The sequence below is a fragment of the Macrosteles quadrilineatus genome, unplaced genomic scaffold (assembly GCF_028750875.1).
Source record: "Macrosteles quadrilineatus isolate MER2022 unplaced genomic scaffold, UCM_ALF_1.0 Scaffold_7__1_contigs__length_78375512, whole genome shotgun sequence".
Taxonomy (NCBI): Eukaryota; Metazoa; Arthropoda; class Insecta; order Hemiptera; family Cicadellidae; genus Macrosteles; species Macrosteles quadrilineatus.
In genome coordinates this window covers 1,058,394-1,086,276 of record NW_026542600.1, presented here as the reverse complement: position 1 = coordinate 1,086,276, position 27,883 = coordinate 1,058,394, and the positions used below count along the sequence as shown (strand labels likewise).

The 27,883-nt window shown below is 34.5% G+C and overlaps 1 protein-coding gene across 2 annotated transcripts; it reads left to right on the top strand.

Moving 5' to 3' along the window:
* The first annotated feature begins 1,312 nt into the window (after window positions 1-1,312).
* Window positions 1,313-26,380, top strand: LOC128998047 (uncharacterized). Of its 2 annotated transcripts, none has more exons than XM_054424004.1 (9): window positions 1,313-1,848; window positions 2,871-3,103; window positions 7,085-7,359; window positions 7,985-8,102; window positions 12,338-12,472; window positions 13,590-13,715; window positions 18,634-18,756; window positions 19,670-19,833; window positions 21,321-26,380. In XM_054424004.1, the coding sequence occupies exons 1-9, from the start codon at window positions 1,710-1,712 to the stop codon at window positions 21,448-21,450; spliced, it is 1,443 nt and encodes a 480-aa protein (XP_054279979.1). In that variant the 5' UTR covers window positions 1,313-1,709; the 3' UTR covers window positions 21,451-26,380. The 2 variants fall into 2 exon arrangements, with proteins under 2 accessions (XP_054279979.1, XP_054279978.1); XM_054424003.1 differs by having other exon boundaries at window positions 21,309-26,380.
* The last annotated feature ends 1,503 nt before the right edge of the window (window positions 26,381-27,883 follow it).

Here is a 27,883-nt window from a genome sequence, read left to right as displayed (position 1 = left end):
CATTTCAGACCTCAGAAGGCTGTCACATTCATCCAGATGTCTGGGCCGAGTATGGAACTTTGGGCGGCACCAGAAGGTCCAGAAGTGACACACTAATCGTCCACGGGCCTTCCGTATAGTGTCATACATGAGGAGGTGGAACCTGAGATAATCCTCTTTGATGCACATGAGGTTTGCCGGTACCTGGAAGGTATTCTCCAAAGTGTCCAGCATATCACACAATCTTGCAGAATTAAATGCATTTTGCACATCGAGTATTACGAGCAGCACAGCCCTACGAGAGTAGTAATTAAGACCCTCTCAGCTTTTATCACGGCTTGTTTCACCTTCTCAATAGAATCGACTGTTGATCGCCCCTTCCTGAATCCATAATGACGAGGGAACAGAGGTCCTCCGCAGTGACCTGTTCTGTTATTGACCGTGATGCAATTACCACGGCTGAATTCAGTCGGGAACGGATCAACTTCTCAAGGTCTTTGCGTCGGAGGTATGTAAGAGGATTACAGGTCTGGGTCTCCCTCCTCCTTCCCAACAAGCACAAGCCTAGCTATTTTCCAGCACGAAGGAAAGGACTATTTTCCTCTTAGACAAGGCAGGCGTTGTACATGCTCAAAACGATCAAGGAGTTAGTAGTTAAAACCTTCTTGAGGACTTCACCGGTGATCCCATCGGATCCAGGAGCCTTATTGTTCTTCAGAGATAGGACGGCTGCCTCCATCTCTTCAAGTATATAAGTAATAGTAAATATAAAATAGATTTAGTAAATTATGTGAATAGTGGTATTAAGTTTTTGACAGAGTACACCCAGACATTCTGGTCATCAATCAATCAAATAAAAATATCGCCATCATGTAGTTATATGAAATAGTCATCGGAACTAAAATTAAGTTAATATATTATTTAAAAAAAATACATTTAAGGTTAAATTACATAAATTATCAAAAGGAAGGGTCCAAATCAAACAGTCACGAACTAAATTACCTGATAGAAAAGAAATCTGATTCGATTAATTTTTTTTTTGTTGCTACATTTAAAACTCTTTTCGTATTATTTATTTATTTTTTTATACTTTTTTTAATCAAAATCACAGGATGTATTAAGTCCATTACTATTGTCTATCTTTGGTATTCGCTAACACAAATAATGAGTGTTGCTTTAGTACAGTATAATATAAACTATATTCATAGAGTCATTGCGTGAGTTTATAACTTTCCCTGTTGTTCTTTTTTTTGTTCTTCTTTTCTCATCAGTTTAGTCGTCTGCAGGCAGACTAAAGTTAACCCAGATCTCTGTCGTGTCGTCGTCGTCTCTGTCCCTGTCGTTGTGTTGAGCTAAGTGTTGACTGACTGAACTCATTGTAATCTAAACGTTATTCGTGTCTGTGTCACTTTCCATCTAAATTTGTTCTTATTTGTAATATATTTCATTAATTATATTCCTAAATCACAACACTGAAAATTGATCAACGTTATATTATTTCTGAGGGCATCTATTGGAATCTTAAAATGTTGTTGCAGGGAACTAGTTGTCCATTTTGTGTTCGGTCTTTTTAATAAAAATATTCAGCATTAATTCATCCCCGTTTCATTTAACGAAATATGACCATTTTAAAATGATCAAGAACTGCTACGATTCTTACCTGGAAGTGCTTATCAAGTCTTTTAGCAGATTTAATTCGCCAAATACAAACATAAAACTACTATAAAATAATGGCGAACACAGCACCTAATGACAAGACAGTGAATAAAGTTGCATTGTGCTCAGCAATTTTTGCTGGATTTGCCTATGTTGGATACTCAGTTGTTAGGACGGCTTTTTGTAGAAAACTCGGCAGAAGAGATGGTGAAGGTATGACTTAGTTTAGATAATCAACCGTAACACTACTTACAATTAGCTAAGGCTTACCACATAAGAATGTTTTACTCACAAACCAGTCATTATAAGTTAACTTAAGCCTTGACTCCCAAATCTGAAATGGGCCTTTATGAACTAATAACCTTATAATCTTAATCTAGCCTAATAAGCTTATCAAGAAAATTGCTGGTTTTTATTATCATGATTGAATTTTGAGCAGTAGACCTAGGTAAACAATTTCTCTAACCTGACTGGGCCTTAGCATAGTTTGAAATTATTGTCAATTATGTTCAGTTAATAGCCTACCACAGGAATGCTACTGAATCAATTTACTGTACCCTACAGAACATCTATAACTACACGACATGGCATAAGCTATTTTCAAAACCACAGGTTTAAATTAACCGTTTTAACATTCATAATTGTTTAACCCTTCTTTGTGTTAAGAGGTGCACCAATTTTTATTGATTCAATTCTTTATTTGTTTATTCTTTCAAAGGAGGTGACAATGTCGTCCAATTAGCGTATCAGATTACTGTAAAAAAGTAAAAAAAGCATTGATGCAAAAACAATTTAATCATTTTAAACATAGACTAACTTAACTTACTTACTTTAAATAGGTACAAAAGTTAACTTAATTTAGAGTCCAGGCCTAAGTAAATAATAAATGCTATTCCTCCAAAAATGCCTGTTTTTTTTTTAAATATTAACTTATCACTTACCTTAAGAACACACCAGGCTCTAATTTATGTTTATTTGATGCAGATGAAATAGGCTATTTTATGTTCTCCTTTATAGCAGTCAACATAAAATATTAACTCTAATGACTCAAAGTAATTCTAAGTAGGCCTAGGCTAAGTTACAGAATGTAAAAAGTAAATTAATCTAAATAGGTTCCTTCCAGGTTTTTCACACATGGTTCTGTATCCTTTAACGTTAAGTATGTGGCTGATTATAAAGGTATATTCTGTTTAATGGATGGATTTAATTCTAAATGAAAGGTTTGAATGTTACAGGATATCCGGAAGAGCACAGGATATACTTTAGACGGTTGTCACAGACGACCCAGACAGACGTGTTGTTGGGCAACCTCGACCTGACGGACAACGGGAAAGTAGTTCTGCGGCCGCTCACTGTCCAAGATCGTATCAGAGAACTGAACCTGAAGGCTCGAATGTTTACTGACACTATGTTGGCAATACAAGCGACATCCGGACCATCACCTCGACACAGTGCTCGTAGTTTACAGGTGTGTGCCAAACTAGGCTAGTCATCTCACTATCTACTGCACTCAATTTGTTTTGGCCCAATGGGAGAAATTTGGTTTTGAACAACAATTTTAAGTTTTATTACTAGGTCTGTGTGCTAATTTATACTTTTGGGGTCTTGGTGTGAAATACTATATATATAGCTATTGGATCATAACTTATAGTTTTATCAAAATTCCCCATAGGAAGTAGGGCTCTCTACTTCAGTCTTCATGGAAAGACCTAGATACAGGACCACTGTGTAGGCTATTCTTATTTTTAAAGAGCCTTTAAACATTTTAGTTGTCCTAAAATGAAAAGGTTTACTACTTTCAACAAATCATCAACATTTTACACAAATCAAAATCAAATCATCTTTATCTATCACAGAAAACGTATATATAAAACAACACAAGAATATAAAATAAAAACTTAGTTCTAAATACATAGTAGCCTACTATAAGAGCTAAACACGACTATAACAGAACAGTATATGTGATGTGGAAAGCGAAAAGGGACCTCTTGTCGGAGATGCAAAATTTTCAGTACGGCCTATATAAGTAATTTTAAGGTCCAAAATATTGAATTTCGGGTTTTTATTAATTATTATACCTCATTTAACATAGAACATGACAGTATCGGTTAAAATCTCGAATTGAAGATGCAAAAGGTCGAAATAAATAATTTTGTTAGCCTCTGCACGGCCTGAGAAAAGTTACCTCTTGTCGCTCAATGTTATTTCGCCATAACGACAAGAGCGCCATTTCTAATATTCACTTTTTAAACAGATTTTAGTCTAAAAAATGAATTGGCCTGCATTTTAGCGGAAATTTAGAGAACTACAACAAAGTTCAGTTCACGACGAACAAAATATCTCACAAATTTTGCGGTCCCGACAAGAGGTACCTTTTCTTATCTTATGGTGAAATAACATAGGGCCGACAAGAGGTCCCTTTTCTGAAATGTGATTTTTACGACATGCTTCAATAAAACAATTATTTACATGAAAACTACTGTGGGTTAAGAACAAAAATTGAATTTTTTTTAAAGAGGACATTATAAGCTTTCTTTTGATACCAAAATCGTTTCTTAAATACGAAAAACACAGTAGCCTATTTATGCGTATTTGAAATTTTCAAAACAGTTTTTCTCAAAATGACCCTTTTCCATGAAAAAATTTCAGAGTCCTACAACTTTAACAAAAAAAATCATACATACGTGGAACTTGCACCAATCGATTTGGAATTTAATAAGGAGTAAAATCATTTTCTACCATAGATATGTTGATGACACGTTGGTCTTGTTCGATGGGAACGCCCGACAGCTACAGGTCTTAAATAACCACCTGAACAACATAGCCCCGAAATTACAGTTTACATTAGAAATAGAAAGTAACAACCAAATAAACTTCCTTGACCTCACTATCAAGAAAAATAATAACAGTTTTGAGTTCGACATTTTCAGAAAGCCTACCACAACCTCTCAGACGATACACGCTTCCTCATACCATCCCCAAAGCCACAAAACAGCGGCTTATAATAGCATGGTTCACCGCCTCTTGAATGTGCCATTATCACCATCAAACTATGAAAAAGAATTAGACACCATAAAGTATATTGCAGCCTCCAATGGATATGAAAGTAGAATGGTTGATAGATTGGTTAAAAAACATCGAAATAAAAACATAAACAAACATCTAAACTCGAACCAACAGACCCTTAAGTACATTCCAATCAAATATGGCCACCGATTGTATAACTTATTGAACAAAGAATTAAAACCATACAATTTATTACCCGCTCCTAGAACCTCCAATGACAATGGGAAACTGGAAAAAACTGGTGTATATAAGCTAAAATGTAGTGAATGTGAAAAATACTATATCGGCCAAACAGGTCGGTCATTTACAACCCGGTTGAAAGAACACAAACCAAACCCCCGACTTATCCAACAAAATCTACATTCGCCCAACACATAATTGAAAACGACCATAGAGCGGGGAAATTTGACGAAAATGTTACCATTCTCAGCTATTGCAAAAAAGGCTTTTTATTAGATACATTAGAAGAGTTTCACATCTACAAGTCATTAAAACAAGATGCTGACAACTTAATGAACGATCAAATCTACCACAGCTCCAATTTAATTTCCAACAAAATAATCGAGACATAATCGAGAAACATAATAATATAATAAGCGACACTGACGAATCCTATTAGCCAAGGATCAAGACAATACAAAGGACAAAGGTCAGGTAGACCACAAGAATTATCTAGCTAGTTGTGGCTTGGATGTCACTCGTCGCGGCCAGTGATTCGACAAAAATGTACTCGTTCTCCCCTTGTCAATACCGATCGGTAAATGTGTATGTGTTTGTGTCTTGTGAACTGTATAGGCTATAGTTTTTACTAAACGACGTCCAATGGACTGAACATTTTTCGACTGCAAGCCTGATGATAGCACAACGTCGTGCTGAAACCTAGGTCGCAATCGACTTACTTTGAACTGGAGACTGAAGGTAATTAAACCATTATATTATTTAATAAGGAATTCAAATATGTATACAACTCAAAATCTAAAATTCCCGACAAGAGGTCCCTATTTGCTTCCCACATCACATATTAGCATATATCTTAATTTGGCAATTTAAAAAGATGTTTTATAGTGTAGGAAGCTCGTTCTAGAAGTATGCGTTTGACTGCTCTCCCACAGCTAGAGTTAAACATAGTAACAATAACAACATACGTATCAATGTCAGCAATCTTTGTTACCTTACCTGTTAAGTAAACCATTTGTAGTCTTGTGTTGAAATAAAATGTGTAGTATTACTGGAACCTGTTTGAATCTGTTGTTTAAACTGTGTGCAGTAATATTTAGTTTACAAACATTGTAGTAGACCTAGTTGTTATTATCTAGCACATTACTGTATTGTTTCAAATGCATTACTTTTTTAATAAAAGGTTAAATACCTGTAGTACTTGTCCGTGATCCTGTGTTTTAGGTCAGCGACCCAGGTTTCGAACCTAAAGGTTCATTTTCAAGCTGATACCATGGTTAAACTCCTTCTAAACACATAAATCCTCTTCATAACTGTGAAGAGTCGTTGAAGACACGAATATGAACACGAAAACACAAACATTTAACAAAATTGGCCAATTAAAATAATACTGGTACGGTAGCGTGCGTGGTGTAGCCGGCAAAAGATGAGTCATGACTGGGCACGCGTACGCGTTGATGTCAGAGCGTGACGTATGTGCCCCCTACCACTCCCGTTGTCGTCAGATCCTCGCATCACATTGACACTGCCATCTATCATATCTATTGCTGTATTGTAGATTAAATTTGACTCGAAGGATAATTTTTCATTGAGCAAATGGGTAGGACAGTTTTTAGATGATCGGTATATTTCGAACTCTTCGATGGTGTTCATATGTTTGCCTTTTCTGCAATAATGCAATATGTCCAGATTGGTATTAATGTCGGTGTAATTATGGTTTGTGTCTATCAAATGATTTGCGAAGGCAGATTTAGTAGATTTTTTAGGCAGGTGTTCTTTAAATCTTTGTGTAAACAAGCGAGCTGTTTGTCCAATGTAGTAACTGGGACAGTCATTGAATTTAATTTTGTAAATTCCTGTCTTATCAAAATTAGCAGTGTTTTGTACAATTCGTGGTTTTAGGAGATGAGATAGTTTATTTGACGTTTTAAATGACATTTTAAAATTGTTTTTGGTCATTTCAGATTTAAGGCTATTGTTCAAAACTGTGCCATACTCAGTGGAAACGTATTTTTGCTTCCCTTTTAACAACTTAGGCCTACTTCCATTTACCATGGAAGTAATATTTTTAGTTAAAAATTTTTAGTTAACCATCCCCTTGTTACACACATGGTTTGTATTAAGCCTATATTCAAATGTTCTTACATCAACAATATAAAGAACCTTTTAGTACACAACCATATATAGATTTTTCACAATGTTGCAGTGTTCACCTTGGGGATCTCCTCGTATTCTGAGTCCTGTGGACGTTAGACACATCTTGTCAAGTCGATCATCAGAGAACTTAGTGATGTTGGGGCTTGGTTCCCCGGCACCTTCACCTGTCAAACGTCGGTGGACTCGGCGCTCACTACGGCGCCAGCGTTCACCTAGTGCACAGAGCGCTCACCGTGCCAGCCAACAGGAGGAGGCGGAGAAGTTGTTACGAGACACAGAAGACGAGCTGCGACTGCGACTGGACGCCATCAATCATAGGCAAAGGTAATCTTCTCCAGTCTTTTGACCAGTTACTTCACTTTTAGGACAATTTCTTTTTTAGGCTAATTCTACATTTAGTTGTATGGGTTTTAGGGTAACATTCAGGATAAAATCAAAATACAAAAAAATCCTGAATAACTCAAATAAAGGGGGCAAAGCTGTTTTGGATCATGTATTTCAGTTTACTAGGTTAAATCAATGGTTAGAATTTTGAAATTATTTCAAATTTACTAAACATTAATTTAAAAGGCTATTTTTATAAATGCCATTTTAAAACCTAGCTGTGTAAATATTTCTTTATTTAAATAATCGACCACATCAGCTATTTTAATTGCAGAGTAAAAAAGTGTTATCCTTTAGCTTAAACCTTAAATAAAAATCCCACCTATGTTATAATTGACTGGATGGTGGCCGGAATCTTAAAAGAGAAGGCAGCATGGGACTTCTTGATGAGTAGGCCTACTAGATGCATTTAACCTGATGTGAATGTAGGCCTATAAAGGGATATTTTTACAACTACTACAAGAAGGAAAGAAGCAATCCATAACAGGTTTGGCAAGTTCAATTTCAATTAGCTAGTTAATTTCAATCCAAGCATTAATTTAAACTAATGAATCTTATGATTTAGGGTAATGGCTGCCACTGAAGCAAAGAGTTTGGTCGCGCTGCTGCACAGCAATGATGAGATCTTGCTAGAGAGAACGTTAATCACGATCGCTAATTGTGGAACATTTGCTGGAAATCAGGTATTGAGGCTTGTATAGTTATGTGTGCTGTGTTTACATTCTCTCATTTTTCACTGCATTATAGACCATACATAATATTTGTTGCCACACCACACTGTTTTATCGAACATTCCCCACAAGGAATTGATCGGGAAAATATATGTTTCCCACCAGCTTAATCAAATGGGTTTTGATTAAGTACTACTTTATGGTAATGAGTTTTTACCTGCTAAAATATTAGCTAAAATATTAGGCTAATTATATAAGCAGTTTATTACACACATAAAACAGCTATAGTACAGTCCACGAGAGTCTGCAGTTGAGAGAGGAGCCTATTTACCATGTGACTTCCAAGGAGCCAAAGAGGACAGTGCGGTGTTGCAAAATCTAATAATACCAGCTGATTTGAAAATATTGTTTAGTATATTTTAATTAGTGTTGAAAAGTAGTGAACGGGTGATGTTGCAACGTCGCCCTAGTCCAGTCTTGGTATTGGTTGCTGCCAACTGCAGACCCTTGTGGGCCCTAGTATAATTATGTTAGTGTTGGCAATGAGTAGTCCGATTACTAGTCACCTCAGATTACTGATCTGTGAAGTGAAGTACAGTAATTATAGTATAAGTGACATAAGCAGGCAAGTGGCGACTACAGTCACTACAGCGATAAGATATTGTACGTCATCAGTCTTGAACCCTTGACACTGCTATTGAACTACCGGTACTATGCTAGGTGGCACACTTTTTGTTACCGGTAGCACTTTGTACAGGTTTTTCATGTTTAACCTAACAATGCTGATAAAAAATATATAAAAACATTAGTTATCAGTCCCAATCCCAAACAACTAAATCTATTGATACCTGAATCTAAAAATGTAAAATTTTCACGGATCTCGATTAAAAAGAGGTTTTGTAAAAGGTAGGCTCAATGGAATTGGAAAATCAAATGTAGTTTATGTTCCAAGAACATTTTTGTAGACGTAATTGTTTTAAATGGATATCAGAAATCAGAAATCCTTTATTGTCCTTAAGCAAAACAATCTTGCAATAGACATAGTCACATATTATGGTAAAATAGGGTTACACAGTAACCCAGTCAGACTAGATTAATAAGCTAATATCACAGACAATAACAGTAGTCCAGTGCAATTAGGTTATGACCCGGACAAAATTGATAACAGGCTGAAAATTGGTGGAAATGTTCAAAACAATGTCCTGAGTGGCCCACACAAAGTCCCAAGAAATCCCAGTTGGGGAACGGCCGCCATCTTGAAAAAACTGCCGCCATCTTGGAAATTTATATTTCTTGCTGTATCTTTTGAAGTAATAGTCCGAAAGGCATTATTTATGTCTCAAATTAAACGTTTTGGGCTCATGTATGAGGGTAATATATAATTAAAGAGTTTATTATGTTCTAAGCATTACTTTTATTTATATTAACCTAAAAATATCTATAATAATGATTTAGATACGGTTATGTCCCATTTGTTATACGAATTGTGGATATTTATAGGCATGCAAGGTGGATGGGATGCTCCCTGGTGTGGATTAACGTCTGCACTAGTGAGTACTATGACTATCCGCAGTACTATAATGTAGTTCGGATTCCATAAACTGTATGCCCCTTAGTTGCCATTAGCTGCGTGGGCTACTAATTAACATCTGTGTCTAAGGAACATGTCGGCCTTAGTCACTAACAAGACTGCAAGATCTTGCCACTCATCCTACACTCATCCTTCAGTCATATTTGGTTAAAATACGCACATAGTGGCGTCCCCATCTAAAATAATTGATATAAATATACAAAATAAGCTTTTTCTATTTTTTCATAATGTACTTGTTTAAGCCCTTAATCCTATTGCAATTTCTTGCACCCCAAAAGCAAAAAGTGTCCTTCTATCTCATGGCTTTCAGCCAGTGACACCTTACCAACGTCCGCCTAAGCCTGTGACATCTCGTAATGTTGGGAGATGTCAGTACAGCCCTGTCCGAACAAAAAATAGTTGTAGATGCTTGTCTTGCTGACATTATATGGCTCATTAACTACCAACTGAGACAAGACTACAAGATCTCGCCACTCATCCTACACTCATCCTTCACTCATATTTGGTTAAAATACGCACAAACCAAGTCCATGTTGAAATGGATTCTTGGATACAGTACAACTTATGGAACCTTATGGTCTTAATTGTACCACGATGCATGGATACTGCACTGGACACGGATGTGCCAACCGCGCTAGTTACAAAGAAGATTACATCACCGTCAATATTATTTAACAGCGAGTAGTTACATTGTAAGTTTATATGCAATATTAAAATATAATGGTAATCAATTATAGCAACTAGATGATTCTAATTTTCAGATCAGAACAAACGAAATTATTAATTGCTTTTTCATAATTTATTTTTAACTTCATTGTTAAATTGTTGCTTTTCTAGGCAAGATTATATTTCCTGTTACCGATGTTGCTCTGCTCCTGCCATAGATTTAAGTTAGTTAAGTTTTCTGTTAAAATGCATGTTGTTACTACTTAGGCTTCTTGAATCCACATTGTAAATTAGTGATCTTGCTGTTGGAATAAATAAATAAATAAATAGCAAATTAAAGCATCTATGTGAATAAAAAGTCAATACCCCCCTCTCTAATATTTTCTAAGTTAATATACAGAGATGTCCTTTTGGGTGGTCGTCCAATCTTAGCAGGGAGTATTATTTTATGATTTTAAAATTTTTAAATATTCCCCCAAAAGGGGGGATTTTGGGGGAAACTCAAAAATTTAAACGTAAACCCCCTTCAAGTGACATCTCATTTTAATGTGATTACAAAAACTTTATGAATGGTGAAAACCAGAGTTTCCAATTTATCTTTATTAAAAATGGTAGCCCGTCAAACGTTATGGAACATCAATGGTAATATTGGTTCGTAATTGTAATAGTGGCTACCATTTTGGACAGAGGAGAGTACTCAAATATTTTAAAATCATAAAATGAAACTTCCTGCTAAGGTTGCATCACCACTAAAAGGATTACTCTGTAATATTTACTTAGGAACAAATTAGAGAGGGGGGGGAATTACTTTTTACTACACAAGAAAATTAATGTGTAGTAAGTTCCCATTTAATATCGTCATTATACTTTTGACGGGCTACCATTTTGGATAGAGAAGATATAGCGAACTCTGGTTTTCACCATTCTTTAAGTTTTTGTAAACACTTCAAGATGAGGTGTCACTTGAATAGGATATACTTTAAAATTTTTGAGTTGTCCTCAAAATCTCCTTTTTTTTGGGGGACACTCAAAAATTTCAAAATCATCAAATGAAATTTCCTACTGTGGTTTTAACAACACCAAAAGGATATTTCTGTATATTTACTTAGAAAATTATTAGAGGGGGGGGGGGGGTCTTGACTTTTTATTCACCCCTTATTTAACCAATTCCAAAGACTAAACATAGTGAATTGCAAGAAATATCAAAGGGTTAATGTCTTTAACAAGTCCACTAAGAACAAAAGAGAAAAAGCTTCATTTTTTAAATATTTTGTAAATTTATATGATTTTTATAGATATATTTTTAGGTTAATATAAATAATATTTATGCTTAGAACGTATTAAACTCTTTAATTACATACTACCCTCATACATGAGTTCAAAACGCTTAATTTGAGACATAAATAATGCCTTCCGGACTATTACTTCAAAAAATACAGCAAAAAATCTAATTTTCCAAGATGGCGGCAGTTTTTTCAAGATGGCAGCCGTTCCCCAACTGGGATTTCTTGGGACTTTGTGTGGGCCACTCAGGACATTGTTCTGAACGTTTCCACAAATTTTCAGCCTGTTATCAATTTTGTCCGGGTCAAGGTCATTTTTTGTCTAATTGCACTGGACTACAGGTAAACATTTTAAAGTTTAAAAGTATATTAAGATAAGATTCAATAACCTTGATCAACTTGAATATGTGGATCAAAGTTTAAACCATGTATCAAACCATATCCAGCTCTCCCAGTTCTGATAATTTCTCCTAATTTTACCATTCAAAAGATTATTCAAGAGAAGTTATTCTGGATATTATTAATTCATAAGCATATTTAAAGCTACACTAAATTTTTCACTAATTTAATAATTTTATTCTAATAGTTGAACCATCTAGTTTAATTATCTTAACTGGTGGATCAGCAGAGTGGCTAAGTAAAATCCTGTTTTTGTATTTAAATTTTTCTCGTGAAATTTGATTTCTATGTGTGGATTGAATGTTCAGGACATGCTGAGGGAAGCTGGCTGTCTGTTCAGACTCACCAAGCTTCTCACATATCCGAAACCAAATGTTCAACTTGCAGCTATCAAGGCTCTTGGAAACTTAGCTCTGAATGAGGACAACCAGAAGGAATTGAAGGTGGGTGGGAATTAGTGGTGGGCGTTATGTAACGTAATAGAATAAGTAACACTTACTGAAGACTCACCTATTACCTTGGTAACAGGTTACTGAGGATACCCTATTATTTTTGTAACGTGTTCTGTAACGTTAGAACGAGCTAGTGAAATAACACTGCAATGGGAAATACTAGGTGACAAAAATAATTGTGTAATTTAAACCAAACCAAAATACTAAAAAACGTTCCTGACTGTTACTGAAAATTAACGGTATTTCCCATCTCTAGTTGGAATATTACTTTTGTTTGAGTGAATTTCTCCCTATAGAGCTATTACTCTAGTTGGCACCGTAACCCCTAGACCCGGGAAGAAATTTTTTTTGTTTTGATGGCCCCACAGGAGAAAAACAGTGTTTGTTCACATTTCTATATGTAACATATGTGTGTTCGTAAATAACTTATTTTATTCAGCATTGCCTCCATGATTGATTTAAGACCATATAAAATAGGTTTGTACAAACCCTACGTTGTCAATCCTAGTTTAATCTTGTGTGACTAGTTTTGAAACAACTGTTTTATTTTCAAGCCTCTTACTTATTTTAATATTTTCTGGAAAGCTTTACCGGTACTGTAAGAATTTCTATACCATAAGAAATATGAGAGTGTATGTTTGCAAAGTCAATTGTTCGCAACATTTGATTTCTCTACTGTATTATGGACATAGGCTTCTAATTGCAAAAATTTCAGAGCTAAATTTTGTGCTAATCTTATCAAAATGTGTGGTCTAATCAAGTGCACTCTCTATTATTAGGCCTAAAAATTAAGGTTTTTGTGACATAATGACCAGAAAAAACACTTTTTGAATTATTTATATAAAAATCAATTTCAATTAAGAAGATGCGCAACTTTTAAAATACAGATAGAGATGATGCACTATTTTACTTCATCCGTTGATGTTGTATTGATAATTGCACCTAATCCATACATAGATTTTAACTTTTTTGACAGATTTGAATATTGAATTGTGATCTTCAAACATTAATTTGACTCAAGTGATGTGAATAAAACCATTCTTTTGTTTAAAAAATAATAAATAGGCTAAGTAATCTAAGGTCTCTGTTAAGAATTATGTTTTTGCAGGATGCTATCCCAGTGCTTTTGTCCTTCATCAACAAGGAGCAACCGTTAGAGAAGCTAGTGTTGTGTGCTCTTGTTACTCTTACCAACATCGCAGTGTTGACGGAGTGGCACGACGAGTTTTACCCGGTAAGTATTTTATTGAATTCTCAAGCTTTCTCAATATAATTTTATTTAATTATTAGGTTTGAATAGAAAGGGCTTATTGCCTGAGAATCAAGGAACAAAGGATAGGATAAGCAGGCTTAACTTAGAAATGTAGGCATCCCACTTCACTACAGACAGTAACACAGAAGTAAACACAAAATAAATACTGAATAATATTTTGAGGTCACTGGCCCCTTTCTCAACATTTAGAGTCACATTCAATGTTCACAATAATGTTCAATGTCAAAATTTTCAGTAGGTATCTCTTTTGTGTTTTCTTTTGTGTTACTGTAGTGAAGTGGGATGCCTACATTTCTTAAGGTAAGTCTGCTTATCCTATCAAAATGTAATTATTGATCGCTTAGTGAGTAGGGCATTGCTCCGCAGCTGCCGCTCGGGAAGGGTTAAATCAATTGTTGGAAATAGAACAAAAGATCAGATTACTGAGGTAAACAAAAATTAATTTGATAACTAGAACCATCTGAGGCAAAAAAGAGCTAACAGAGATGAGATTAATGAAAGTGTTTAAGAAATTTTCATTCAGTAACACTCCTTGCATATTTTCACCATGTTATAGATACAAAATTATAGTAATTCCTTCTTATATTTATAAATGCTAGAGAGAGGAGTAAGCGTCTTCATATGCTTAAGCTATGTCTTCTGTAATAGACATTATAAAGCATATTATTGAAACATAGGAAACAGTTTTTGGGTTCTGTGTTTCATATTATGCAACATGGTTTCATTGTAGAAACTCAACAATTTCTCTAATGGACTTAGCAGATATTAGTTCAAAGGACTGCTTGGATCCATTCAATACTTATGTCACTCGAAAGGGCTCACGTAAAACTTGGTCTTTTATAGTGATGTGTTTCTTTTTGGAATAGGCCTATATTAAAAACAATAAAACCATGCGATGATTTTCTATAATATTATTTATGCTTTAAATATAACACATTGTCTGCTTGCAAATATTGATGAGGTTAGATAAAATTAAGATTCATTAGAAAAACTCATGTTCTCAAGAAAGTTTTAATGTTGTAGGATTCTTTGAATTATTTAACTTTTCCATGTTATTATTATTATTTTATAAGGTTTTAGTTTTTCTTGTTGAATCTTTTGTTTTTTGGCTTTTTTTTGTAATGTTAGGATGGTTCTTTTATTATAGTGCAGTTATTATCAGGTCACAGCATTGTTATAGATCAAAATTTGTAAAAAATTCCAAAATATACAAAAAAGGAAACAAAAAATGTATGAACAGGTTTTAAAAAAAGTTAAAGAAACCGTGCTTTTAATACTATTTTTAAAGGGTGTTTTCGATTGTTACTAAATACACTTACATCATAAACAACCTATTAATTTAGGACGGAAGTTTTAGTGAAAATCTTAAGGGTCTCTAATACAAAAGAATTCTCAATCAGAATCGATTCTCGACTCTCGTTATTGGTACCGTTAGCACCCAACTAAATAATACTAACTTGTTAAATGTAAGTTACCGTACATACATTGAGCCGTCTTATTTGTGAGAAAATGTATGGTGTATTTGAGAAATTGGGAGCGTCTGGTTTCAGAAACTGAGGTGCAGCAATATAATATCTACAGGGACTAGTTTTACTGTCACAAAGCTTTGGGTTTTCTGATTTATTTGAAAATCCAAAACCAAGTTGTGTAAATAAGTTTTAGTCTTAAATAATAGATTACATTGTAGCTACAAAAAAATTAACATTCAGGGTATCTAGCTAACTGGAAAAACCGGGAATGGTTTGTTAATTTTATACAGGACTAGGAATTTTTAATTTTTACATAATTGCCGCTAATGGCCTAATCATCTTGTGTCCATTTATTCTTGGTGTTTTGTTGTTTCGCTATTTACACCCTATGAAAATCCCAAAGATTGAGGGAAAATATTACAACTGTGCTATTAAAGTAGGTAGGAGATTATTGCAACCGTTATTAGTAGGATTGCCTTTTCAATGTTTCGGCAGTTTCGAGATTCGGTGTTCAGACACAGGAACAGATTCACTGTAAGTTCTTGCCCTGTTGGTACTGGTATTGGTTCTTCTGAGAGTTGTGTTTAGGTACAGGCATTTTGACACTGGTAAAGTGTTTGTAGACCAGTCAATAAAGGAGTTGATTGTTGCAAACGGTGGGGTAGTAAATTTTATTTTTGCAACTTGTATATATGTGTACTAGGAAGTAAATACCAAAAATGGTAGCACCAAATATGTCGGGGCAACTTTTGGCAGGCTAAAAACCTTAAAATATGGAGGTTTTATGGGATAAAAATGGATTATTCCCATTTTTGACCCTAAATACACAAAATTTCATAATTTCTCTCCAAACCATTTTGTAGATCTTAAAAAAATAAATAATGTTGTGTATTGAAGCGTTGTTGTATTCCCAATGGTTACGGAGTTAGTTAAAAAAATTGTTATTTTAAAATTCCCATGTTATTCTTATGGAGAATAAATAAAAAGCAGTAGTTTGTTTATTTATTTATGTAACTAAACCAAATTTGGAAATTGTGTTAATTCAATACTAAGCTATTGACATTGCAATAAAAAAACACGTTTAATATCTTCCCTGTAGCAGCAAACCTAAGTACTCACTAAAATTAATGTTAATTAAATAGGAAATGGATTTGACAATTTTTAGTGCATATTTAATTAGAAATTTTGCCAGGTAAATTGAAATTCACATAGTCTGCAGGTTTGCTGTGGTGAGGGTATTTTATTTTTTCCATTTTATTATCAGCAAGTATGCACAGTAGAGCGTTCTAACAAAAAGGTTACTAAGTAACAAATTAAAAACCCATAAAAAACTTACAGAAGTTGTTCAAGTCGTTTATGGTGGCGTCTGAAGGTACTGATGAGTCATAAGTTACATAGTTTTGACAGTACAAATGCACATGGTGGTGAGTCACACTTTTTTAAGAGGCATTAAACCCACAATTAATCATAGATTAAGTGTATGATTAAATAAACCTCTTTGCATTTATCATACAACATTGGTCAATGTATTTAAAAGTTTATTTAACAAATTTACTATTTAGGGCCTAAATAAATTCTCTTTTAAGACGTTGCAATAACCTCATACTTTCCTTTTTAAAGGGTCACTAATCCTCACTCTTTTGGATGGTCCTGGTTTGTCTTCGGACAATTGTGGAGGTTGCATGAATGTCTCACACAGGTCTCGTTCTCCACATTCCAATACTAGGTATGAATTGTCTTCATCGTCAACTAGCTGGCATGACATGTTCGCACTGTTGGTCACAACAGTGCTTGCAGATCGAAGAGCATTTCAGACCAGCTTTGTGACAAGAGCACGCTCCAGCACAATCCTTCTTGCAAGCGCAGGAAATGGTTTTTAGCAGTGACAAGGGGCCATCCAAAAGAGTGAGGATAAACGACCCCTTGAAAAGGAAAATATGAGGTCATTACAACAGCTTAAAAAAATAATTATTTAAATAATAAATTTGTTAAATAAACTTTTAAATACATTGACCATTGTTGTATGATTATTATAATGCCTCTTAAGAAGGTGTGACTCACCAGGAAGTGCATTTTACTGTCGACACTATGTAACTCATGAGTACCGTCAAACGGCACTATGAACGACTTGGACGACTTCTGTAAGTATTTTATAGGTTTTTTAATTGGTACTTAGTAACCTTTTTGCTAGAACGCACTACTGTGCATACTTACTGATAAAAAATGGAAATCAACAATATACCCTCGCCGCAGCAAACCTGCTGACTAAGTGTGGAGAACGAGACCTGTGTGAGACATTCATGCAACCTCCACAATTGTCCGAAGACAAACCAGGACCATCCAAAAGAGTGAGGATTAGTGACCCTTTAAAAAGAAAAGTATGAGGTTATTGCAACGTCTTAAAAGAGAATTTATGTAGGCCCTAAATAGTAAATTTGTTAAATTAACTTTTAAATACATTGACCAAAGTTGTGTGATTAATGCAAAGAAGTTTATTTAATCATACACTTAATCTATGATTAATTGTGGGTTTAATGCCTCTTAAAAAAGTGTGACTCACCACGATGTGCATTTGTACTGTCAAAACTATGTAACTTATGACTCATCAGTACCTTCAGACGCCACTATAAACGACTTGAACAACGTCTGTAAGTTTTTTATGGGTTTTTAATTTGTTACTTAGTAACCTTTTTGTTAAAACGCACTACTGTGCATACTTACTGATAATAAAATGGAAAAAATAAAATACCCTCGCCACAGCAAACCTGCAGACTATGTGAATTTCAATTTACCTGGCTAAATTTATAATTAAATATGCACTAAAAATTGTCAAATCCATTTCCTATTTAATTAACATTAATTTTAGTGAGTACTTAGGTTTGCTGCTACAGGGAAGATATTAAACGTGTTTTTATTGCAATGTCAATAGCTTAGTATTGAATTAACACAATTTCCAAATTTGGTTTAGTTACATAAATAAATAAACAAGCTACAGCTTTTTATTTATTCTCCATAAGAATAACATGGGAATTTTAAAATAACATTTTTTTTTTAATTAACTCGTAACCATTGGGAATACAAAAACGCTTCAATACACAAAATTATTAATTTTTTTTAAGATCTACAAAATGGTTTGGAGAGAAATCATGAAATTTTGTGTATTTAGGGTCAAAAATGGGAATAATCCATTTTTATCCCATAAAACCTCCATATTTTAAGGTTTTTAGCCTGCCAAAAGTTGCCCCGACATATTTGGTGCTACCATTTTTGGTATTTGCTTCCTGATACCCATATATACAAGTTGCAAAAATAAAATTTACTACTCCACCGTTTGCAATTTGAACCCTATTTGAACCTCTACTGACTGGTCTATTGTGTTAATGTTACATTATATGATTGTACACTTACAGGTCTTGCACAACTTGTATCACCTGGTGGATTCAGCTTCACCACAGATCAAGCTACAAGCCCTCAAACTGCTCATCAACCTATCCTGTAACCAAGACATGGTGCCTAGCCTCCTAGCTGCTCAGGTATATTGCAGCAAAACATGCAGTACAGTTAAGTAGTCATTTTTCAGGCTAGGCCAAAAAGAATCAGCTGTAGTCTAGAACATCAGCTGTACATTTGTATGCTTGTAAAATTCCATATTTTGACAAGGAAAGTAGTTCTGAATAACAACAACAACAACAATGAACAAACAAGATATTGTATTGTTTATCATCAGTGTTGTAAATTTCACTAATGCAACATTTAATCGGCATTTAGAGCAATTAGAATATAAACAAATTTAAAGCAGGAATTATGAAAGTATTATTGTCTTGGTGGGATAATACATATTGCATCTGAATTACTGTAAAAGCTCTTTTAATGATAGAAAAACAAGAAGAAAATCATTTTGGAAGCTAATTTATGAACTGAATAATCATTTGGAAATTTAGTTTTCGGACACATTTAGTTTAAAACTGGTTAAGTATTATAAAAATATAATTTTAGGAATGTAATAAATTAAATACTTCTTCCAATTGCAATGTATTTACACTTAGACTGTAAACATTCACAAGACAGTAAATAAGAGTATGCTACAATGGTTATCAATTTCAACCAGTCACACACCAGTCTAATATTAATCCAAAAGTTATTAATTTTTTAAATTTAGTTTGCCACACGGGCACAAAGTGACTTTTTGACCTGGTTTTGATCATTAAACTTGATTCCTAACCTGAAAAGGGTCACTTTAGGAATAATAATAATCTATATTATTTGGTGCTCAATAAACTTATAAATGTGGTTATCAAATTTATGTCAGTTATTTGTGTCAAAATTGTATGTATGAAGTTTACTTCAGAACTTCATTATAATAAATACTCTGTTTAAACTGCTGTATATATACATTTTTAAAAAGATTATAGGTTTAGATTTATAATTTGTAGTAATTTTTCACAGGCTCCGCGTCGGCTGATTCACCTTCTAGACTTAACTACCAAAGAGGAAATCTTACTAAGAGTGGTTACGCTGTTGGCCAACTTGTCTAAGACTGCACGAGACATGAACATCGACCCTGCAATAGACCTTCCCGCGGAGGATAAGGCAGCCTCTCCTGACACAATGTAAGATTTGTAGCAGTAGGGAAATAAGGAATGGACACTTTGTCATTCTTGAGGAGAATAGGTTATTAGCTCTAAATAAAGGGATTACATCCTTAACAGCAGGTTGGTATTAGAGTGCTAGAAGAGCTTGATGCAAAGAGGATCTTTTGACTTTAGGTAATCAATATATAACAACTTATAGTAGATTAGACTTCAACTAAAATCGTATAATTTGAGGGTGTTAATTTGTAAATCTTGGTTTCTACAAATTTCATTGATGCTAGCTTAAAACTTGCACACCAATCATGGTCTGTACCTCATGCCAGCCGATGTATTGCAGTGTATGTGTGCCCAGTTACAGCAGTGTTACTGAAGTATTGTTAGGCCTATCAGCAGGTATGCTACATAGCTCTGTACCTCATGTCAGCCTATGTATTGCAGTGTATTTGTGCCCAGTTACAGCAGTGTTACTGAAGTATTGTTAGGCCTATCAGCAGGTATGCTACATAGCTCTGTACCTAATGTCAGCCCATGTATTGCAGTGTATGTGTGCCCAGTTAGAGCAGTGTTACTGAAGTATTGTTAGGCCTATCAGCAGGTATGCTACATAGCTCTGTACCTCATGTCAGCCCATGTATTGCAGTGTATTTGTGCCCAGTTACAGCAGTGTTACTGAAGTATTGTTAGGCCTATCAGCAGGTATGCTACATAGCTCTGTACCTCATGTCAGCCCATGTATTGCAGTGTATTTGTGCCCAGTTAGAGCAGTGTTACTGAAGTAATGTTAGGCCAGTCAGCAGGTATGCTACATAGCTCTGTACCTCATGTCAGCCCATGTATTGCAGTGTATTTGTGCCCAGTTACAGCAGTGTTACTGAAGTATTGTTAGGCCTATCAGCAGGTATGCTACATAGCTCTGTACCTCATGTCAGCCCATGTATTGCAGTGTATTTGTGCCCAGTTACAGCAGTGTTACTGAAGTATTGTTAGGCCTATCAGCAGGTATGCTACATAGCTCTGTACCTAATGTCAGCCTATGTATTGCAGTGTATGTGTGCCCAGTTACAGCAGTGTTACTGAAGTAATGTTAGGCCAGTCAGCAGGTATGCTACATAGCTCTGTACCTCATGTCAGCCCATGTATTGCAGTGTATTTGTGCCCAGTTACAGCAGTGTTACTGAAGTATTGTTAGGCCTATCAGCAGGTATGCTACATAGCTCTGTACCTAATGTCAGCCTATGTATTGCAGTGTATGTGTGCCCAGTTACAGCAGTGTTACTGAAGTATTGTTAGGCCTATCAGCAGGTATGCTACATAGCTCTGTACCTAATGTCAGCCTATGTATTGCAGTGTATGTGTGCCCAGTTAGAGCAGTGTTACTGAAGTAATGTTAGGCCAGTCAGCAGGTATGCTACATAGCTCTGTACCTCAAGTCAGCCCATGTATTGCAGTGTATTTGTGCCCAGTTAGAGCAGTGTTACTGAAGTAATGGTTAGGCCTGTCAGCAGGTATGCTGCTATTTTCGGTGTCAACATCCTCGAGAAGATGAGAAGTAAGGTGTTTGTCCTGATGAACCAACATCCTAACGAGGATATTCGAGTTCAGGCAAGAAAGATGTATGAAGCCCTCAAGTCCTGAGGGCACGATGGCCCATGCAGCCCCGTCGGTCCTCCACCCCCTTGGACCCCGTTCCGCCGGGCTCGTCCCTCCATCGTCGTAACCAACCATTGAGGTCTGCTTGTTGACTAGTGAAGATAGAATAATTTGCTTTCAGAACATGGTTTTGATGTTAAATGTACAAAATTAATGGTATGAATTATGTAGCATTCACTTATTTAAGGCATTGCTTATAATTATGAATCACATTTATCGAAATTAGTATGATACAGTCACAGATGTATTAAGTTACAACGCATTATTTTGCAGGATTACCTTTTTATCAGTATACTTGTATAACAAAGTATTTATTGCTTTTAAAGATTTAAAGGTATACTTTGACTGTTTTATGTTTCATGAGATAACACATACCCTCCATTGTACAGTGATGAATTGGTTTACAAGTGATAGGTTGTAAACATATTGATACACACTCAATAATATTCACGTAAGTAACACATCACTGTTACGCCATATCTTAAAATTGCTTAATTTCTCAGAGGTTAACAAAGGGGGTCATAACATATTTTAGTTTTGAGTAAAACCTTCCCAACCATTGAGTTTTATCTTCTGAAAATAACAATTTTCATTTGACATTGAGCATTGTCAAACTAATTCTGAAGATTAACGTGGAAAGTGAAATCAAAACACAGTAAAGCAAAATAAAGAACTTGGAACAAAAAAAAGTATTGTTCTGTAAACTTATTTTTTCCATCAAGACTTGTGAAAGAAAATCCATTCCAAACATTCCTTTAAACAAAGTTGTATTGATGACATTGATGCACTATGACTACTCTATGTTTGTGACCCTGAAACTGTGTTTCTATCAGCAACGTGTTAAATGATCTTTGTCCTTGAGTTTTAATTTGACTTTAATTTCAACAGTAAAATTATGTTCACTATAATATAACTACGAGTATTTTAATTGCACAAATTAATAATGTAACATATACAACTTCAAATGTTTAATTGCACATTGTGCAAACAATTCTTATAGCATATGTAAGCCACTCAAAGTTATATTTGAATTTAATAAAATTCCATAATTTTTGAGTTTTCCTTTTAATTATTTAGGTTTTTGGTTTATTTTAAGTCACGTAATTCCAGACATTTAGACAGTTTTGTCTTAACTGCTGTTTTTCTGTTTTCAATTACCGAGTGTCAGGAAGGTTAGTGAACTTGCTGATTCTGAATGTCATTGCAGCTCTAGATTTATTTCATACAAGTACTAGACTTAAAGCTTAAAAGCAAACTCATCCTTATTTCTTTAACTGATTAATTTGTTACGCTTACAAAGCAATTTTTAAATCATTTGAATCTCTGCTAAGCTAGTTGTACAATTGGCCTTTGGCATATTTCTTTTGTTACATTTTGTTCTTAGTTTAGATACAAACTAGTGTCATGCTTAGGATGTTTTATAGCAAACTGGATATGTAGGCCTACACCAAAAGACCTAATTTTTCTCCATTTGTTTAACCATGTCGTGTGCCCTGCAGACCGTTGATTATTCTGCACAATTTGTACACCATTGTTTTGGTATTTATTGTATATATTGTATGTTGTGATAATTAAATTATGCGTTTAAGTGAAAAGTCATATTTTTAAAATGTTTTATTTTTGTAAACTGTGTTGTTAAATGTTGAAATTTGAGGGAGTTTTATGCGGGTGAAAATAGCAAGAAGCTAGATCAGTGATCAGTGCTACCAGTAGTGGATTCGTTCACATTTGTTGACATTTCAATGTTATATTCTTGTATTCCTGAGATAGAAGCTATTTTTAACTTGTTATTGATGTATTTTCTCTCAAGCAGTGTACTGTGATCGCTTTCCCACTCATTAGGCTTCTCATCACAGAGTTTTGGAAATATTTCTAAGCAATACCGAGATTATCCAGAAATATTTCAGCCTGTAATCTTACACAGTTTAGATCACTTGGAAATCTAGTAGTGTAATAAATAAGTGTAAATAAGTCAATTTAAATCATTTTAGCTTAAGCTTAACCGAGTTTAAATTATTGATAAGGTTAGTGCATCCAACTAATTTTTGGCGATTATACATAAATTACATCATTAAAATTTAGACACGAGTGTGAAAATATTGACTGCAAGGGGACTAGAAGGTGCTATCTGGTTGCTTCGGTTCCCAGCTGAGCTATTGGATGGCTACAATATCGTTATCAATTAAACCCATCCAGCAATTCCATTACCTGTTGAAGTAGGCCTAATCTATTTTTGTTTAACTTGTGTTAAATCGCATCATCAGACATTTAGTCCTTCAGCAATTATTTTATTATCTTTTCCTACAATTACCTGACAAAGCAGGCTTCCTTGCACTGATTATAGCACGCAAAGTAGGTAATTGCTGCATTTACTTTTGCCACACTCATTTTTTTTCCGCACTCCAGTATTCCAACCAAACACAAAACAGACTTTGTTTCAATATTTGCATTTAACCTAACCTAAAACGTGTTGTGTAGGTTTGAAAGACTAATTATTTATATGCTTTATAGTAACTGTAGGTAAAATATGATGTGTAACGTGAGCGCAAAGTGCCCTCTGCTGCACTTGAGAAACTTTCCATACTTGCCTGCGGCTTATGCATAAACGTTTCTCTCGTGTGCAGCAAAGTGCCACTGTACACACTCACACTAGTTAATAACAACTATTGTCTACCTAACAATTACATCATTCAAGATGATTCCAGTGGCATTTAAAACGGCAAATATTTCAAGGCCCTTTTTGTCATCATGTCTTAGGCAGCGAAACTCATCAATTTAATTTAGAATGCTTCAAGCTTTTTGCAACAAAATAGGTTTTAAATTGTTTGTTATCATTACTTTCAGACCTCAGTTCAAACTCAGTAAGTGTTACTTCTTCTTAACCCTTTGTAAATTTGTTGGCCACATTAACATCGGCTGACAGCCTTCATGGCCACTTCTTCCAGCACTACTTGGAAGACATCAAAACCAATTACTTTTTATGTTTAAAATTTTTGGCCAACACTGCTGGTCACTGACTAAGATAACCTAAAATTTCTTTCTGATGGCAAGACGTTAGGTTTCTGTAGACCTTCCTCATAAGGCATAGTTAAAGTTGCTATTCTGATTTTGCTATTTGATTGAAACAGGATAAATGAAAGTTTTTCGAGATTAAAACAAGAACATGCTAAATTTACTGATGTTGTTTATGTATGTCCTACTGTTAATTTACCGTTGTTTAGAAATATTTAATTAGCAATATTTTGTTGCTTACAGTGTAATTTGAGTACCTATCTGACATTACCGCTACTCATTATTTAGATTTTTGTTAATGTACGTAGGGCTTGTATTTGTTTTAAAAAGGTGCTAAGGCAAGACTTAAAATTGTAAAGTACGAAAACTTGTTTAATTATTTATTAAGTTATTGATTTGGTCAAGCGTTCAGATTGAGTATGTGTTTTGACTTTGGTTCCTTTAAGCCTTTAAGTTAAAACAATATTTCGTATACTTAAATATAAAAAAGATCATTTATATTTATGATATATTTTAAAGAATCAATTCTTCTATTTGAATAGTTTTAATTGTTTTAAAACATAACATACTTAATCTACAGAGTTTAAATTAAAGCTACATCCCTTTTGAAAGCCCTTTTAACAGAGTTGCTCTAGTACTAAGTGTAAAAGTTTGGGGATGTTGCTGGCCTAGAAGTAAAGGGTTTGATCTCAGCATATCCAGAAACATTTCAGAGATTGGAGTATAGTTAATTAAACTGCAAACATGTGCTTTTTACTTTGATCATGAGTTGTTAATTATAGTTTTGTACTCAACAAACCTTGCTTTGCTTCAGCTTTTGGTGTTACCGATCTCTCACAAACCACTCAGTTCATGATCAATAATTATAGTCATTTACAAACATTTTCCTTCCTGTAACATGAACACAAGGCAAAGATCTTGTTCTGCTTTGTTTTTGCACAATAAAACAATGAAAATAATTTTTAATAGAAAAAGTAAGATGATATACGATTACTTAAGAGCCCATCACTTGTGTGAACATTTTTGGAAACTGACAAAGATATATAAATAACTTCTTGATCAGCATTGTACGTGTTATTAAATTTACGTAAAGTAAATAAAGATACGTCTTATAACACTTAAAACTTATATTTATGCTTATACTGTTACTCACAAGACGGTAAATATACAAAAGATGGTAAGTGGTGATTGATTTTGATTGGACACTCCAATCATCATCAGACCCAATAGGCGAATGACAAGAATCTTGAATGGCGTACCTAATTATACCCAATGGGCTACCGGAAACACCGGCCAATACATTTTTATAAGTACAACTGGAATCGAAATTTACTTGTTCATTAATCAACTTATTTCTATTTTTACATTTTTCCTCATAAATATATAAGCCATAATCTTTTTTCTAGAAAAAGCTCAAAGACATGCCAGGCAATATTTAAACTACATATGCCTTAATTTATTACAAATTTCAAATTTCTCTCACATATGTCACAGATCAGCTTAGTAGCCTAAGCAGCAATGCCATTAGTGTAAATCATAATAGTTCTCGAAAATGTCATCACTGCCGTTAATTATTCTTAACTTTGTACCTAATTTTCTTGCATACTTCCATTATTTGCAACTTTTGGATCATAGGCAAAGGGTATTGCTAAGGGCAAATGTATGGTTAAAATTGTTTAACTTTTAGTTGCTGTACAGCTTAAATAGGCTTTAAACCTTTACAAATTCTAATCACATGCTGATATATATTATTTTCAGTTTACTTGTATGACTTAGCATTTCTCATGTATTGTTGGTTGTTAAGTTCCTCAGGGTTTATTATTTGTGGCTTGTGACACTTGTTTATTATTGTACATTATTTAGAAATAAATATTTTGGTGACAACGACATTACATATACTGTACCTTTGTTTTTATTTACTATTTTTTACCCTTTTTATACATCAGTAGAGATGATGAATTTTCGTTTTAAGAATTGGACAACCAAGTAAATGACATACGTAACAGCAAAGTTTTTCAATGATAAAAATGAGTTTGCTATAAGTTAAAAACAAAACAAGTGTAGTTGAGTGAAAATTTAAAAACGCACGTTTTCAGGAAAAGCGCTTTTAAAATTTTTTTTTTATTTTTTATTTCATTGACATTTAAGTTTCATAAAATATCCATGGTAACGCAATATCTTTGGTGATTTTTTATTAATAGAGCATCTTTGAAAATATTGTCACGACCATCACGGACATAAAACTGGAAATTAAAAACAGTTAATATTATTTTTATAACTATGTTTTGCTATGAATTAATTTAATTTTATGGCCATTATACAATACACAGCTCACTAAGCTTACTTACTTAATCCTGTCCTCTTCTACCGGTTGGTGTCGAGGTAACAAGGCGCCTCCATGACTTTCTGTCGTCAATGAGTGGTAGAGCTTCACGAATGGAGCTGCCCCTCTCACGCAGAGCATCCTCTACTCTTCCTCCCTTTTCCTTCTCGGTCTACCTCTCTTGCACTTTCCCTCGACTTTGACCTCTTTCATCATCTTCGGAAGCCGAGTTGTGGGCATACGATGAACATGCCCAAACCACTTAAGTTGCTGTTCCTGTATTGTGGTACTTAAGGTCTCTTAACATCTAAAGTGTTTCTTATTGCAACATTCCTTATCCTACCCCTTCTAGGTTTGTTCTCTACTTTCTTAAGATACCTCATCTCCATTGCTTGGAGCTTGCTTTTGAGTCTTTTGGTCAAAGTCCAGGATTCACATTCATAGGTCAAAGTAGGCACGAAGGTAGATTTATAGACTGCTAATTTGGTTTTATTTGAGATTTCTCTCTTGCCTAGAAATTGGTTTCTTATGCACCAAAAGAGGCGACTTGCTGCTGCAACCCTTCTGTTTATTTCTTCTTCTATTTTTTCCGTTTTCCGCGATAACTGAGCCTAAATATTTAAATGTTGATACTTGTTTCATATGTATTCCTTTAGTGTGAAAACATAGTGGAGGGGCCAAGCAGTTGTATATAAATTACTAATTTCAATTTGCTGTATTTTACTAGTTTTGCCATCAATTGGTTTCTTTACAAGATCAGGACATTTCACCCTCATAATATGATGAATTAGGTTTTATGTATATTCTAAACTACTCTAATCTAGTTTAATGACCCACTCCACTGTGTTTTCACCCTTGGTAGTCAAGTCTAAGTGTGATTCCATTAAATAGCCTCAATTTGGCTTGTCTTCATTGACTTTGCCTCAATCTAATTTACCTTTGTATTTGCTCATTCATTCCTAATTTGCATTCGCTTTTCCAGTCAAAAGGGTCTGTTAGTATATCTCTTAAGACACCCAATTTGGCTAGTGAGAAAAACTTTGTAGCAAATAGTGGCCTACAGAGGGCATCGGTAGAGTGGGT